This window comes from Marmota marmota, unplaced genomic scaffold, assembly GCF_001458135.2.
Source record: "Marmota marmota marmota unplaced genomic scaffold, marMar, whole genome shotgun sequence".
In the NCBI taxonomy this organism is placed as follows: domain Eukaryota; kingdom Metazoa; phylum Chordata; class Mammalia; order Rodentia; family Sciuridae; genus Marmota; species Marmota marmota.
In genome coordinates this window covers 12,239,418-12,252,733 of record NW_026000164.1, presented here as the reverse complement: position 1 = coordinate 12,252,733, position 13,316 = coordinate 12,239,418, and the positions used below count along the sequence as shown (strand labels likewise).

Sequence of the window (13,316 nt, the reverse complement as noted above, 5' to 3'; positions counted from 1 at the left end):
CCTGAGGTCCTGGGTGCAACCCCCAACACCACAAAGAAATGATCAACAAATAATAAAATCAAGACCCGCCCCCCCCCGCCCTGCCCAACTCATCTGCTAACTAAATCACAATGTCTAGGTGCAGGAGCCAGACATCAGTGTTTTTGAAAGGTGTTTGCAAGTGACTCCAACATCACAGAAGGACTGAGAGAAAGCCTAGGAAGGGAAGAGAGTAAAGGGCAGGAGGTGGTAGCAATGTTGCCAGAAGTCTGGATGATTAGCGAAAGTAGGTCACACAAGCCTCCTCTCCTGTCACATGTCTCTTCTCCCCACCGAGATATAAATTCCTTTGAAAGCTAAGATTAATAATAAAACAAACTAGAGAGAAAGATTAATAACCAGTTAAGGGTATTTGAGGGTTCCATTTTAGCGAGACAGGAAGGGGAATGAACACTTGCCAGCTGGCCAGAATGCTAGAGGTTTCCTGTGTGTCTTAGTTATGTCACATAGAGTAACAGGTAGGTCACCTTAACATTTGAGAAAGCACTACTTTTGAATCTTTTGTTCACTCTGCTCCAAACAAATCATTTCTCTTTTACTTCCTCAAGCTGGGAAAGCACGTAACACTGCATTAGCAATCAGCCAGAAAGCACCTCTCGGGGTACCATTTGTTTCTGAATGTGTGGTTTGGACCCCTGCAAAAGAATCCTTCTGGGCTGCACCCACCCCTTCTGAACCAGAATTTCCCCTGTGTTACTCAGGAGCCCACGGTTCAGTAAGCTCCCCACCTGGTTCACAGGCACGTGGAAGTTCGAGAAGCACAGTTTGAAAACTGAGTACCTGTACACCTGGACATTATTCAAAACAATCTGTCAGGGAGAGGGGGAAATGCTGCAGCTCATTATATTTATTTTTTTTTAATCTAAGAAAACAGGAAATCATGGCCTGGACTGAAAGAACTGGTGGGGGTGGGATTAACCAGTTAACTGAAAAGAAGCACAACAAGACCTTTAGGGCTGATGAAAACACTCCATACCTTTTCTTGCAGTCTTGCAACATGGTGTGTGTCCACTTGTCAGGACTCTTTACACTCTTCACTTTAAAATGCTATATTTTAGGGCTGGGGTTGTGGCTCAATGGTAGAGCGCTCGCCTAGCAAGTGCGAGGCCCTAGGTTCGATCCTCAGAACCACATAAAAATAAATAAAATAAAGGTATTGTATCCAACTACAAATAAAAAGTAAATATTTAAAAAATGGTATATATTATTCAATATAAATCTTACCTTGATACAGTTGATTTAATTTTTTTTCTTTTTTTTTGTACCGGGGATTGAACCCAGGGGTACTTACAAATGAGCCACACCCCCAGCCCTTTTTATACTTTATTTAGAGACAGGGTCTCACTAAATTACTTAGAGCCTCGCTAATTTGCTGTGGATGACTTTTTTGGGGGGCGGGGCAGGGAATGAACTAACTCAGGGGCACTCAACCACTGAGCCACATTCCCAGCTATTTTGTATTTTATTTAGAGGCAGGGTCTCACTGAGTTGTTTAACTCCTCACCTCCTCACCATTGCTGAGGCTGGCTTTGAACTTGCGATCCTCCTGTCTCAGCCTCCAGAGCCACTGGGATTACAGGCCTGCACCACTACACAGGGCCTAAAAGACCTCTTTTAACTTAATGCATCAAGTTGGTCTGAAACATTTAAGTTCTTTTTGTATGGAAAATAGTTAAAAGATCAAAAGCTGGGTCTCTACTTTCTTCTCCAACACCTGCTCCAACTTGGTTTCTGATTTCTCACTCGGCCTCAACTCCTAGGTCTTCCTAAAATCTTTGATTCCTTTTCCACACTCATTTGGCGCCTTGGCTATTTCAAAGTAGCCTGCAGGCAAAGATCACAGATTCCTGTTTGAAAGTCAATAAGGTCAAAAGAGTAAGAAAATCAGACCCATTTTACGGATGGGCAACAAACATCACTTATTTTAAATGTTTATTTTTTTTCCATTGTTACATTATTGCAAAAAAGTAGTATTTTGTTATTGGGTGCTTATTTGTCACTACATAAGATTTCATCATGGTTTTCAGTACCCCTTACAATCCCATTGAGTTTCTTAGTTTAATTTCTGCAGAACACCACAGACATTGAAAGTCAAATAGGATCACATTAAAATGAAAAAAAAAAAAATTGAAGCAAACCTGAAAAGAGAACAGAAATTCCCAAATGACTCTTACAAGGTGTACCCCTTTGTGTCATGATATTGCAGAAAACAGCACGTCTCCAAGGCTCCCACCCTGGGAGCAAGATTACACAGTGCAAATTAGTAACAGAAAGACCTTCCAGGAAGATTCCTGGGTAAATACCTTCACACAAACAACAGGGCTCACGGGCAAGTAAAATGCTGGGGTTGTGGCTCAGTGGTAGAGTGCTTGCCTAGCACGTGTGAGGCCCTGGGCTCGATCCTCAGCACCACATAAAAATAAATAATAAAAGTATTGTGTCCAACTATAACTAAAAACTAAAATATTAAAAATAAATAAATAAATGCACACCTTGAAAATGTCATACTTAGAAATAAAACAGGCTCAAGAGGACATATATTAAGTAATTCCATTTATAGGAAAAGTTCAGAATCCATAGAGACAGAAAACAGATTGAGAGGTTGGTTGCCAGGAGCTGGGAAAGGAGAAGTGATGGCTGATGGGTGTGGGGATTCTGTTGGGGGTGATGGAAATGTTCTGGAATTTGATAGTGATGATGGTTCCGCATCATGAGTGTGCTTACTGACTCTGAATTAATCACTTTAAAATAGTTTTAGCTATTTTTTAAAATGGCAAATAAATAAGGTTATTACAAACAAAAATAAAGAGAAAGAGAGCACTAAGATGACCAAAAAATAAAATGCAAAGCAGCATTATCAAGTAAGACAATTTAAAAAAATTATAGTTGTACATGGACAACATGCCTCTATTTTATGTTTAATTTTTATCTGGTGCTAAGGATTGAACCCAGTGCCTCAACTTCTGCTAGGCAAGCACTCTACCACTGAGCCACAAGCCCAGGCCGCTGTGGGCCTTTTTAAGGCATATTACCTGCCTTGTAAAATTATCTTACTTGGGCTGGGGCTGGGGCTGGGGCTCAGTGGCAGAGTACTTGCCTAGAGTGCGTGAGGCACTGGGTTCAATTCTCAGCACCACATAAAAATAAAGGTCCAACAACAACTAATAAAATATATTTTTTTAAAATAAAGGGCCCAGAGCCACTAACATATTAACAATTAAAACTACATTGTGCCCACCTGCAATACCAGTGGCTCAGGAGGCTGAAGCAAGAGTATCACCAAGTTCAAAGCCAGCCTCGGCAACTTAAGAACTTAAGAAAATGGAGAAACTGTGACTCTCAAACACACAAATATAGATTGGTATAACCACATTTAATTCTGATTTGTCAGAAGACTTGAAGCTGTATAACCATTCAACCCAGCAATTCTACTTCCTAATGATCTGCTCTAGGGATGCTGTTGCCATGAGCACCTAGAGACCCATGTGTATTCCTGGCAGTATGGTTTGCTGGAGCAAGAAACTGTAAATATCCATTGCCAGGGGAATAGTTAACTGAACTGTAGTGTAAGTCATATGATGAAATGCTATTCAGTAGTTAAAAATGAATTAAAAGGGCTAGATATGTAGCTCAGTGGCAAAGTGTCCCCATGTTTAATCCCCAGTACCAAAAAGAAAAAAAAAATAGGAGAAATTAAAAGTGTAAACATTCATGCTAAGAGGTGTTATAAGCTTATTAGATTATATATCCTTTTTCAAATTTTTTTCTAATTAGTTTAGATGACAGCAGAATGCATTTTGATTCATTTTACATAAATGGAGCACAACTTTTCATTTGTCCGGTACACAACAGAGTCACACCTTTCATGCATTACCTAAGGTAATGCTGTCCATCTCATTCCACCATCTTTCCTATCCCCATGCACCCTCTCCTTTATATATCCTCTTATATAATTTCTACTACATATTCAGAGTGTGTATACTATGATGCTTGTCATACTATTCTTTGTGCATTTCAGTATTTTTCTTTCAATATGAAACAGCCGATGGGTCCTTCTCCCATCTACCCACCCCCACCCAAAAGGGAAAGGCAAATGCATACAAACAGGAAAGAGCACAGAGGAAACACCCACATTGGCAGAAACCACAAAGCAAGTCAAAGACTCACACAGCCTAGTTTAAACAGTTAAACAAAAGCCATGCTTGCAAATAATAACTTAAATTAATAAAAGGTCATGCTTCATACAGAAACTGGACAATGGAAAGAGGGCTGGGATTGTGGCTCAGAGATAGAGCGCTCACCTACCATGTGTGAGACACTGGGTTCAATCCTCAGCACCACATAAAAATAAAGATATTGTGTCCACTTATAACTGAAAATAAATATTTTAAAAAAGTCATACTGATCAGGTTCAAATATTAATTCTTCCAGCTAGGTGATCTTTAGTAAATTCCTTCCTCTCTCTCTCTCTCTCTCTCTCTCTCTCTCTCTCTCTCTCTTAAATTTCTAAAGACCTCTATGTCCAAGATTCATAAGAGGGGTTTATGGGCTGGGGATGTGGCTCCAGTGGTAGTGCGCTCGCCTGGCAAGCGTGTGGCCCGGGTTCGATCCTCAGCACCACATACAAACAAAGATGTTGTGTCCGCCGAAAACTAAAAAATAATTATTAAAAAAAAAACAGGGGTTTATAATATCTACCCTAGAAATTACTAAAAATATAAATTTGAATACTAGGGGCTGGGGTTGTGGCTCAGCAGTAGAGTGCTCCCCTATTAAGTGAGAGGTGCTGGGTTCGATCCTCAGCCCCACATATAAATAAATAAATTAAATTAAGTTAATAAAAAATTTGAATACTGTCTCTACTGTGGCTTTCATAGAGCTTGGTACATAATTATTTGTTCAATAAATAATAGTTACTGTTTGTGTCAGAACTGGGATTTGAACTTCATGTGTGGGAAAATATTTCAGCAAAACAAATAGAAATATTCAAACTGATGTACCAGAACAAATAATTATACAATACTTAATCAAGCCTTGCTATCAACTAAAATGCATGGCTCAAAGCAATGCAAAAGGAAAGAGAAACTACAGAATAGGAGAAATCCTATTTAAAACAGTAGTACTGTAGAGGAAGTTTTATCCAGCAAAAGGCAAATTATCTCCATGTAAACATAGAGCAGTTTACTGAACTGAATGGTAACCTCAATATGGGTATTGATTGATTAGCAGAAGTCATTAGCCAATGATTCACAAAGAAAATCCTCAAACTTGCAAGTATCACTTTTTAGAAAACAAAGTTCTGTGTAATCCCTAAATTCAATAGCAATATAAAAGGAAATTTTATATATAGTTAAACCTACAAATGTAAGAAATAAGATTTTTATCACTCCATTAAAAAAGAAAAAACAGATCGTGTTTTTTCCCTCTTTGGAGGGACCATCTAAAAATTTGTACAGACAAAATAGTCCCTAAATTATAGATAATGTTTTAAAATACAGAATAGTGGGCTGGGGTTGTGGCTCAGCGATAGAGCGCTCGCCTCCCACGTGCGAGACCCTGGGTTCGATCCTCAGCACCACATAAAAATAAATAAGTGAAATAAAGGTGTTGTGTCCAATTACAACTAAAAAATAAAATATTTAAAAAATAAATAAATAAAATAAAATACAGAATAGTGCAGGTTACCAACACACTTTAGGAATTTAACATGTTTTTTGCATTTCAAACCAGGTCAAAAAAATTTTTAAAAAGATAAAATAAAATCTATAAAATGAAAAATCCTAAATATATTGTGTACAACAAATTGAAACAAAGTGTCTAAACATATTAGATACATAATATCTGAAAACAATTATGGATTTGTATGTATAGGTTTGTTTCCTGGAAATACAAGTTGGATTTATAAAACAATCAAGGAAACGTGAATACCAACTTGTTTTAGATGATAATAAAATTATAATTTTTAGTAAAATGTGATCATCTTGCTGTGATTATGTTAATATATTTCTTATCTATTAAAGGTAAGAAAGTCATTATGAAGCAAATAACTGCAGGAATTTGCTTCAACACAACACATTGGAGACAACTGTGGAAGACTGAATAAATGAAACAAGACTATCCATATTTTAAACTGTTGAATCCAAAATGATAGGTACAAACATACATGGGGCTCATCAGTCTTCTCTCCACTTCTGAGTATGTTGAAAAACTCCAAAGAAAAAATTAAACTTAAAAAGTCAATTCAAACTAGTGAAGAATTTTTCATTAGAGAACAGATAAGAACAGAAAAAAAAGATCACAAAGCCTTCCAATCCTGTTATTCAGGATGGTTCTAGAATGTTCCTTCCTTTTCTGTCATCTACCCACTTCCCCTCCTCTCATCCTGGGTGATTTCTTGTTGCTGGTGACTCAGATGACTGTCTCTAGACAAATAATTCCCCACATCTCAGAAGCAGACTTTCAAACTGTTGCCTCACAACATACTAAGTAAATATTTAAATAAGGGAGCACATATTCAAGCACATTTTTTAAAAATTTAGAGTGAGCTGAAATAAACAAATAAAAATTTAAAAAAAAATTACCTCATCTACTTAGTCCATTTGAAATACACCTCCTTTGCCTGTTTTGTTACATGTTTGAGGGGTTTTAAGGAGCAGTAGCCACAGGCATGCTCGGCAATGTCTGGATGCAATTGATAAGGTCCACATCTATAGACATTGCCGAGCATGCCTGTGGCCAGTGCTTGTGCAGAAGTGCATGACTAGAGTATGTTTTACTAGTAAACGCATGACCAAAGTTTAACGACCACCATTTTGGACAACAGGTACCACTTACCGTTTTTAAGTACGTCAAGTGTGAAAGTACTCTATCAAGAAAAAATAATTGAGCTGGGCACCGTGGCACATACCTATAATCCCAGCAGTTTGTGAGGCTGAGACAGGAGGATGGAGAGTTCAAAGCCAGCCTCGGCAATTTAGCCAGGCTCTAACCCTGTATCTAAACAAAACACAAAAAAGTGCTGGGGATGGGGCTCAGTGGTTGAGTGCCCCTGAGTTCAATTCCCAGCTCTCCCTGCAAAAAAAGAAAAGAAAGAAAAAAAAAAAAGAAAGAGAGAAAAGAAAGTAAAGAAAAAATAATTGAGTAGAAGTACCTAGGGACAGAAAAATTCAGGAGAAAAATTCAGCCTTAAAAACCATTCATTAATTCAACAAGGCATTCTTTTGGAAAAGACAGATGAGCTGAGAGGCAATGAGAGACTTCACAAAAAAGGGTTTGGTGATCTAGTATGTGAAGGAAGAGGATTAAGAAGTTAAGGGGGGCTGGGTTGTGGCTCAGTGGTAGAGTGCTGGCCTAGCACATGGGAAACCCTGGGTTCGATCTTCAGCTCCACATAAAAGTAAATAAAATAAAGTAATTGTGTCCATCTACAATTAAAATAAAATATATATTAAAAAAATTAGGGCTGGGGTTGTGGTTCAGTGGTAGAGCACTTGCCTAGCACATGTGAGGCCCTGGGTTCAATCCTCAGCACTACATAAAAAAATAAAATAAATGAATAAAATAAAGCTATAAAAATTAAAATTAAAAAAACAAAAAGTTATGAGGAAAGTCAGAGAGCCTGCCTGGAGGGAGTTTGGCCCGAGGGCAGCTGTTGCTCAGAGGCAGAGATGGAAAAACTGGATTCAGAAGACAGGTCTGGGCAGTGGATACATATTTGGAAGCCATCTTTATAGATATGACAGCTGACCCCACAGGAGTGAGCTCTCTTAGGGAGAGATTTGGAAGACAACTAAATGGGTTAAGCCCAAGGTTATATATTTATAAGCATATAAATATATATATTTAGAAGGCATAAAAGAACAAACAAAAGCAGCAACTTGAGAAGTAAACCGCATCATTTCAAAACTATTTGAGAGAGTGATCCTGAGAAAGGGTGGTAAACGTTTTGGGCCACCGCGCAGACGGCGGGAAAGGAGGCTGGGCGAGGTAACCTCCAAAGGGACCATTCAGGCCAGGTGTTGTGGCCACGCTCCAGATAGGAGAAAAGCGGTACTGAGGGCTTAGAGGCGGCCAGGAATCGAGGACCAAGTAGAGCCCCGCGGCTTCCGCCAAGGAGCCGATCCAGGTGCGCAGCGCGGCTGGGCTGCTGGAAGACACAACCTGTCCAGAGACGAGGGAAGCAGAAAGGAAAAAAAGTTTAAAGACGCCAGAAAGTGGAGGTATTTTCCTACGTTCCCAAACCTGCCTTATCCAAACTCTGTATTGTTAGGATTCAGGGCAAAAACAGGACAGCGGGTGAGCCTCGTTTCTACTGGGGAATATCGCTTTGGCCATGTTCAAGGAACGGTCTGGGGGCACTGGAAGGAAAGGAACCGCAAGGGTGGGATCGCGGGCGCAGCAGGGGCTCTCCACCAGAAGCAGAGGAGTGAGAGGATGGAGGAAGAGGCCGAAAGTTGCAGGGCCCTGTGGAGGTCGCGCCTCTCCGGGAGCAGCGGTCCCCACGGTCCCGCGGATCAGGGCCACAGGGAGCCGCCCTCCCTCCACGAGCACTCACCTCTCCGACTGCGAATAGTGGCACCGGCCCAGCAGGTTGAGTTTACAGAGATGCAGGTTTTCGCAGGCTCTCTGGCAGTACTTGCGACGGCAGACCCGGGCTCGAGTGGTGGCCACCACCGACCGGGTGACGCCGGCCCTGCTGCCGGTCTCCAACACCACGAAGCGGTCGGGCCCGGCCGCCTCCAGCACCTCGCAGAGCTGCACCTCGGAGAGCGCGATCTTGTCGAGCAGCGCTTCCAGGGACATGCGGCCCCCGTGGGCGCACAGGATTTTGGTGATGAAGCAACACACCTCCGGGTCAGCCATGGCGCGCTCGCCTGCTCGCTCGGTGCGCTGGCCTGGCCGCCGCGCGGGACTCGGCTCCGGGGAGAATCGAAACTTACAAGTGTGCCGGGGGCGGCCGCGGGCGGTGCCGTACGCCGAGTCCCGCGGTTTCGGTTTCCAGCTAGGCTCTAGGGTCAGGAGGCCAGGGCACACCGACGGCGTCCTCGGTTCGGTTAGATCTGGGTCGGATTTAAAGTCAGCGGGCGAGCGATCGAGTGAACAGCCAACAAGCGCTGGCAGATTTACTGGCGACGCAGCAGCGCGAGGGCAGTCCCCTCTCGGTTCTAGGTTCGACGAGGGTCGTTCCCCAGTACCGCGAGGCCTCCTCGCAACGAAGAGGAAGTAAAAATGGTCTGGGGCTCTGGTGGGGGCTTTTATAAACCAGCCCCAAAGGCGATGACGCGTCTTGATGGCCCACTTGAAGCGTCCTCTAGTTCTCTGCCCCACCCATCCCCGGAAAGAGCTGACCTTAGCGAGCGCTTCTTCTGGGCTGTACCTCCGGTGATAGAGAATCTTAGCTACCACTCCACGATTTAAAAATTATTTTCCTCACTTTGTACTTGAGAAAGTAACTTGAGAAATACGCACTGCCATCAAGTGGAGCCCAGATGACACCGAGGTTCCCAAAATCTGGCCCCGGGGGCCCAGATCGCCATGTGCCTGATCTAGGACTGATGTGCACACTTTTTGCGACACCACCGACCCCTCTTAAAAGACAGCGATTATTACTTTTTCTTTCTTTCATTCATGGTTTCTGTGTCGAGGACTTTGTGAAGAACCACTTTTGACCCATTCTGGTCTTCCTATAATCGCCAACCTAAGTGCCCCACACCACTGCTTAATCTCCCATAGCAAGAAGTCACAAGTGGGCGTGCTCAGACATAATGTAAAATCGGTGACCTCCCACCACCCATCTCCCCAAACTTGGAATGGATTTTTTAAGAGAAAGCCTTTGAGCTATAAAACGTGCAGAAATAACTCTTGTCTTAACTTCTACCCTTATCTGACTGAAGCAGAACCTCCGGAAAATGCAGCCATTAACGCCCCAGTAAGAAGTTTCCTGCGTTCTCAGCTGCCAGGGAGACACTGCACCCTTCCATTAACATTAAATAAATAAATAAATAAATAAATAAATAAAAGCCCAAGGGCCTTTTTCCACAATCTCCTGTTGAAGCCCTAACCCCCATTCCTGCTTTTGTTGTATTGAGATATGTAAATCTTTACCTCAGAATAGTCCTTGAATTTCCCCTCACTGGAAGCTTCTGAGAGGTCTTGTGAACTATTCTAATTTGCAGGGCCCCAGTGGGCTCAAGTTAGAAAAAGAAAAAGGTTTTCCTCCCATCATCCCAAAATAAAATAACTGAACCATTGATCAGAGAGGAAATAAGCCCTTTAAAAAAAAAAAGATAACAACAATAAGAAACTCTTGTTGCCAAATTAGAAATTCTTCAAAAAGACAATTGGGAAATCTCAGTATGATACTTCATGATAGTGGAACTGTGTCTCAGTGTACTATGGTATAAAAAACAGCCAAATTGGGGCCCACATAGGATCATCTGATTTCTCATTGCCTCTGGTTGTTGCTTCTATAGTTGTGTTTTAATCCACTTGGCTTTGTTTGTGGTCTGACAGGTTCCCAGGAGCCTTTTATTATTAAATCAATTAAGTTCAATGTGTTTACTGTCTATCTTCTTTGGGGCCTTTACATTAGTTAGTTACCCTTATCATGCAGATATCTAAGAAGCAGCCTTTGCACCCAGGGTGCATGTATTTGGGAAGACTTGAACAAACTTTAACAGTAAGGGAATTGAGTTGAAAGTGGTGGTACACACCTGGAATCCCACATTCTGGGGAGGCTGAGACAGGAGGATAGCAAGTTTGAGGTCGGTCTCTGCAATTTAGCAAGACACTCTCTCTCAGAATAAAATTTTTAAGAGAATTGGAGTTGAAGCTCAGAGGTAGACTACTCCTGGGTTCAAACCCCAGTAAAGAAAGAAAAAGACCTGTAATCCCAGTGGCTTGGAAGGCTGTACAGGCAGGAGGATCGCGAGTTCAAAGCCAGCCTCAGCAAAATGGAGGCGCTGAGCAACTCAATGAGACCCTGTCACTAAATAAAATACAAAATAGGGCTGGGGATATGGCTCAGTGGTTGAGTGCCCCTGAGTTCAATCCCTGCCCCTCCCCCAATAAAAAATAAAGAAAGAAAAAGAAAAGCAAGAGAATCAGGAACCGAATCCTGATGCACTGGGCAGACAGGAGATTAAAGAATGAAGAGTCCAGTTTGGTGAGAGTGTTTGGGAGCACAGATATATGATTCCCTTCACTTTGAAGTCATGAAAAACAATTTGAGTTATGGGAAAGAAAGGCAAAGGAAACATTTAGAGAATTTTTAAAATATATATTGTCACGTGTCAGCTTCTCGGAAATGAGATACTGACACTGACTCGATGTGCAGAAGATTTCCTGGGTGTCACACCAGAGGAAGCCAAGGGGGGAAGTGAGAGCCCTCAGACTTGCCTGCAGACCTCACAGTCTGCCAGCCCAAAGGGGGGCTCAGGAGCAAAAGCTCAGCCCCGGGCAGAAAAGGCTGGGCCCTTGTACCACTGCCTTCCTGTCATGGGTGGAGGCCACCAGAGAAGATGAAAGACCAGGACAAATCTGCAAGGAGCTGAAGCTGTAGGCTATGACCTTAACATGCTCCTCTGAACTGGGCTGCAAGCCCTGGGTTAAAGGGCAGCCTGAGCAACACACTGCAACAGCAATAGTCCATCCTGTGTACCACGTGGCTTTCCTTCTCCATTTGTATCTAGGGAACAGCTATTTCAGAGCTTTACTTTTCACTAGAAAACTTAGAAGAGGACAGTTAATGGAATGAACTATGGTGCATGTCACCACAGTTGGTCTCAAGGCCACAACTGGTCCTCATCATTTCCTTCCACCACTATCCTAATTCCCCTCCCCCTGAGCTACCACTCAGCAAATCTCAGTAGCTTACCAGATCAGGTGTCTCAATCCTCATTCCTATGCAATGTGAGCACATTCTCCAGCCAGGGTTGCTACTCTTGTCCTGTCCATCAACAGCCACAGTTAAGAAAAGGAGGACCAAGAAATAACCCAGCTGGGTGAGGCGGTACACGCCTGTAATCCTAGCGGTTCAGGAGGCTGAGACAGGAGAATAGCGAGTTCAAAGCCAGCCTCAGCAAAAGTGAGGCACTAGCAACTCAGTGAGCCCCTGTCTCTAAATAAAATACAAAATGGCTGTGGATGGGGCTCAGTGGTCAAGTGCCCCTGGATTCAATCTCTAGTACCAAATGAAAAAAAAAAAATAACCCATAACCCAAATAGGCCACTGGAGTACCACATGTATTCCACCATGCCCATCGCATAACAGCAGTTCTACTTCCTTTGTTGACCAGCATCAATCACCTCTCATAAAATGGCCATTCCTTTTCTTACCTGTTAACCCCAGTCACTGGAGTTTTAGGGAAAGGACCCCAGTTCCAGGGGTCGTAAAACCAGGCTCAGCCACCCACTCCAAAATACCAACCAAAGCCACACAGTAGCAAAGAGTGGAAAGGAGCTCTGATCAGAGAGGGCATGGGGGAGGGGGAGAGGTGACCTAAGAAGTCTCTTCAAGGGGTTGACCAGGACTTTGAGGTTTTACAGAAAAAAAGAACAAAAGCATGGCTTGGGGGCATACATTGCATAGCAGGCAGAGAGGGTAATCTTGGTCAGGTAGAGTGGATCCTTATCTCAGGACTGGTTCTGTGAAGCTCCAGGACAGCCACCATGGCTTGAAGGGGTGATTGGGTTCTCTTAGTGAGAGGATTGCTCCTGCTTATGAGGGCTATATCATGGAGCAATCTGTTCTTCCAGGCTGCCAAGGCTTCCATTGCTGGGGGTAGTTTTGATCCTTTGTCATAAAGATCCTTATCTATCAGAATTGTGGTTCCTGGAATGCAAGGTAACTGCCAGAGAGAGAGTGGCTCAGAAGGGAAAAAGTTCACAAAGCAAATGGAGTCAGAGGGACAAAATGGAGTTGGTTAGGTCAAGGACTGGGCCCTCCTTTCCATTAGGAGGCCCAGTAGCCTTCACTTGTAGTCCAATAGGATCTTGGCTGTGTCTCTGGGCAAGTGTGTCCCTCTGGCGAACCAAGACCTCTCACTCTGTGGAGTCCAGAGTTGTGGGAACGGGAAAGCCCAGTGAGCCACTGGAATGATGTCCAGTGAAGCTGTTTGTACTTCTACACATTCTTTCCAGATCCATATGTCCTTTCTTTTGGGGACACACACTAGAATCCTATCTGATTCAAGGCATATACAATCACGTCCTGGAGAATGCCATCAGCATAGTGTGTCACCTTCACGCTGCCACTTCTGCCACATGCTCAGCTGACT

General features: G+C 42.9%; 1 protein-coding gene across 1 annotated transcript in view; it reads right to left on the bottom strand.

Moving 5' to 3' along the window:
* Window positions 1–9,825, bottom strand: part of Zc3hav1 (zinc finger CCCH-type containing, antiviral 1) — a 58,197-nt gene extending 48,372 nt beyond the window's left edge. Inside the window, exon 1 of the mRNA XM_048786952.1 lies at window positions 8,594–9,825. Coding sequence (XP_048642909.1) covers window positions 8,594–8,901 — 308 coding nt within the window. The 5' untranslated portion in view covers window positions 8,902–9,825. The remainder of the gene's footprint in view (window positions 1–8,593) is intronic.
* Window positions 9,826–13,316: the final 3,491 nt, after the last annotated feature.